The following is a 4,141-nucleotide window of genomic DNA, read 5'->3' on the forward strand; positions in this document are numbered from 1 at the left end:
CTGAATCTGTCTCCCTGTGGAGACCGCGAATGATCAGCGACTTGGTTCTTAGGGTCGGTGGGGTGCTGGTGGTGGCGTGAAGCCCTTTCTCTCTTATGAGAGCGAAAATCGCGGCATGGTCTTCAACCGTCTCGGCGAAGATGAGGGTCTTGTCAGCCCTCGTGTTCTTCAGGGTTGCTTTCAACCCTTTCTCTTCAATTAAACGTAAAAACTGCGGTACATTTAGTCTGTAGTCTGTAGGGATGGTGCGATGTCGTGAGGTAGGAAAATTTGCTTTGCAGCTGAAGGATGTGCGACGAGGATGGCTGTTCCGCCACCTCGTGACTTGGGGCGGTCGGTGCGGAATGATTCATAATTCCGGACGACTAATTTGCTGCGAGAGTTTAGCTTTGGCTCGGTGAGGAGTAGGATGTCGGGTTTGTGTGTGGGTAGGAAGATGGAGAGCTCGTTTTTGCGTGCTCTGCTAATTAGTGAGTTAGCGTTGAGAAGCACCACTCTACTGCCCATGGACAGAGGAGATGTCGCATAGGAAGGAAATGAGAGCTAGTCTCTTTTCCATCGGGGAGGAAGCTGCGTGGTAGTTCGGGAAGAACTTGCTGATTTTGTTCGCCAGTGAAGCGGTGGAATTGAACAGGGATAAAATTTCCCTATCAATTGGCGAGGTGGGCTGCGCTCGCGTGGAGTTCCTGGCGATGGCGGCGTAGGATTGTGTATGGGGTGGTGGATTGTGCGTGTGGGTTGTGGATTTAGGTAAGGTTGGGAACTTTGGTGGGGGATTTATCTTGGGCGCATGCGGCTGCGGTTCGTTCAACCTGGCGCGGGCCTGAACAAACGTGGGGCAGTTTCTATAACTGGCCGGGTGTGTATTTGAGCCGCAGTTTACACATTCTGGTTTTCGGGCATTCCCGAGGGCCGTGGGGCTTGGTGCATTTAACGCACCTAAATTGTAGGTTGCAATTAGTGGCCGCGTGAGCAAGCCGTTGACAATTCCGGCACTGGATTATGTCCCTGTTTTTAACTGCTTCGAATTTCACGATGCAGTGGAATAGGGCACGAGCCTTCGTTAGGGGTGCCTGCTGGAAGCTCGCGCTGAAGGTTACGAGGAACAGGTGCAGGTCCTGGCTGCTTTATCGCGAGACGCCTGTCTCATACGGACGAACAGCGCTCGAATCCTTGACGTCGACCCTGTGGAGTTCATTAAGAATCTCCTCAGGCGTGTACGTAAAGTCTAGCCCACGAAGGACTAGATTAATCGGCTTCTGACAAGCCGGGGTAAAGGTGAAAAACGGTTGGTTTTTCTCTTTTAATAAGGATTTGGCGGCGTCGTAATCCGCTTGTGATGAGGTTAATACATGTGTCGAGTGGACACTTGTTTTCTTTATTGTAATATTACCTGGATTGGCGGCTATAAGCTCGCCGGTAATTTTTCGTGAAATGGTAGGGTCGGCCCTAATTCTAAGGGGAGTTTACTCACTTTTGTCGTCTGTTCGGTGTTTAATGTTTGTCGCGCCGGAGGTGTCGCGACTTGCTGGCGTCTTGTTGATGTGGTGGCGGGACGCTGTGACGGCGTGGCAGGAGGGTTGTCCGGTTTTGTGGCGGGACGAGATGACGTGGACTGGCGTGGCGTCTGCGTTGACGGTGAGGTGGCTGGTGATGCGTTTTTGGGTGCCGGTATGGTTGGCTGTGTTGCTGGAGCTGGCGTTGTTCGCATATATGCCTCAGCTGGCGTTGGGGCATCAGGATGGGCGCTACTCTTCTTAGATGTCGATGCCGTGGCGATCGCAGTCATTGTTACGTGGGTGGGTGTGGTGTCCTTCTTGAGCGTTGCAACTGTTTCGCTTATAGTTGCGTTGTGGGTAGCCGGGGAGGGTATCTCCTCGTCCGGGGCTATCCCAAAGAGGGCCTCCAGTTTCCGTGTGCGGTGTTTCAGCCATGCTAATTCTTTCCTGGCTTCGGTAAGCTGGTTCGTCAGAGCTGCTATTACATTCTCTTCGTCGGATGACGGTGGTTCAGGGCTGTCCATGCGGCTGTGGATTAGAGAGATCTCGGGAATTATTGCGTCAGTCTCGTGGCTGTTGCGATTGTTTGGCCTACCCGATTTCCACACTTCAAAAACCTTAAGTATTTTGTAACCTTGCTTCACTGCTAATCACCCATGTGCGGGTAAATTGTCTTTCACATTCTTGGTGTATACATTATTAGACATTATTATTTTCTACACATTTTCTACAAAGTGGGAAATATAATTTATTGTCATATTTGTAAGGTAAAACGGGTAAGAAGAGATTATCAGGAGCGAAAACAGAGCAAGAAATAAATCCATGCATTTCTAAAATTTCAGAAGCTGGTGGAGTTTGGTTTCTGAATATTGTAGGATGCCCAATGGGATATGGTGCGTATTTATTAATGTATGGATACAGGCTTGTAAAATCTAAATAACGAATTACTTCATTTTCACCATTAATTTTTGCATAAGTCCTAGATACTTCCGTTCTTCCCCCACAAACGGCGTCGCGGGGGGTCAAAGGTAAAGTAAAATATGCGATATCTTCGGTTATTTGCTTGTCTATTGCGGGGTTCCTTTTTAAAAAGTCTTTAAAATCGCATTCCCAAATGTATTCCAAATTATAACCATTTTTTTCATGGTGTTTTCGTGCCTTTGACTTGACAGGTCGCACTTACTACCCTTAATGATATCTGACGAATTGAATTTGAAATAGTCTAGGCATCCATGGTAAAAACAGCCAAAAAATTCGTAAACAGTGTTTGTTTTTGGGTTAAACCCATTGACGAAGAGTCCGCCTTTCTCCGATTTCACTTCATCTGTATTTAGTGCGGATAAAATATCAACTGCAGTATTCATGCCTTTGAAATGTAACCATTTGAGTGAAGCAAATGAAAACTGTTGTTGTTTGAGCTTTTGAGAAATTTTTTCGTAATACCAGCATGCAGGCAGATGCTATTGTTAAGGATTCTGTGAAATGGTTAACCGCAGTTATTTCCGGAAATTTTTTCATAAAAGATAAGCATCCTAAATGTAAAATAGTGCCATCATTGATAGATTACTGAACTGTACCTTTCTAATAATTTTTGTGTCTCTTTTTGCTTCATTGAATTGTAACCATACATTTCTGGTGTCCTGAACTGATTCTGGCATTTAGGCGACGAGCGGCCCCAGTTTTCCTTTCCTCTTTATGGGGAGCCAGATGACATGGTGGCCCTGCTGCGGCTCACCCCAAACCTAATGATTCGTCTCCCTGCCAACATAACGGGGGAACCTAATCGGCAGAACTGACGCTTTCCTGGGGGGAGGGTTAGAAAAAGACAGATTTTAGCCCCCTACTGTGCTATATACGGAATCTGGAGATATTCCGATTTTGTTCTACCACTTTAAAACATTATACTCTTTGCGGTATCGGCATTAAGAATAAATTATAATTTAAATATTTTTTTTTCTTCAATTTCCCTGGCCCATTTTGTTTTTTTTAATTTTTAGTGTAGGTACTTGGCCCACTTGCATAGTCAAAAATAATCATTGCTCACCTTTTCTGTTGCGTACCCTCATGTATATATACATATATATCCTAAGCAAAATCGAAATATATATCTTCCTTTGATTACAAAAAAAAAAGAAATTTAAATAGAGTTCAATTTAGGTTACAGGCTTAAGAATAGACGCTATGTGATCATAAGGCCCTTGATTTAGCTCCTATAAATTTAATAAATTTACATTTTATTTAATCAACATGAATTTTTTTTGTATATAATCACAACTTTCAAGAAAAATCTTGAAAAATGAATTCTTTTCTTCCACTGTTATTGAAACTTTTTGCTTCTCCAAGTAACTAATAATAGTGTTCATCACCTCGAAGCAAAACTCTTTACCCAAAGCAACAGAATTTTGTAAGAGTTGAATTAAATTGAAAGTGAAAGACATTTTTAGAAAATTTTATTTTACTGTATGTGTTCGAGAAACGCTTTGAAAACAATGTTCGAAAAACGCGTTCTTTGAAAATATTGGGACCGGACTTCTTTCGACGTTCAACCAAACTCACGGTTGGATGAGAACGAGATGATATAACAAACAAAACGAAAGATTAGTGTTAATTTATTTTATTATCCGCGCAAAGCACGTTGAGAA

General features: G+C 43.9%; 1 protein-coding gene across 1 annotated transcript; it reads right to left on the reverse strand.

The window, feature by feature from the left end:
* Nucleotides 1–1,405: 1,405 nt before the first annotated feature.
* On the reverse strand, nt 1,406–2,023 carry LOC119653468 (transcriptional regulatory protein AlgP-like). The gene has a single exon (XM_038058085.1). The coding sequence runs from the start codon at nt 2,021–2,023 to the stop codon at nt 1,406–1,408; it is 618 nt and encodes a 205-aa protein (XP_037914013.1).
* Between the last annotated feature and the right edge of the window lie 2,118 nt (nt 2,024–4,141).

Source organism: Hermetia illucens, chromosome 4 (genome assembly GCF_905115235.1).
Source record: "Hermetia illucens chromosome 4, iHerIll2.2.curated.20191125, whole genome shotgun sequence".
Lineage (NCBI taxonomy): Eukaryota > Metazoa > Arthropoda > Insecta > Diptera > Stratiomyidae > Hermetia > Hermetia illucens.

Excerpts from the sequence above, each read along its gene's own strand:
- LOC119653468 (XM_038058085.1), bottom strand. The coding sequence starts at position 2,023 with ATGGACAGCCCTGAACCACCGTCATCCGACGAAGAGAATGTAATAGCA.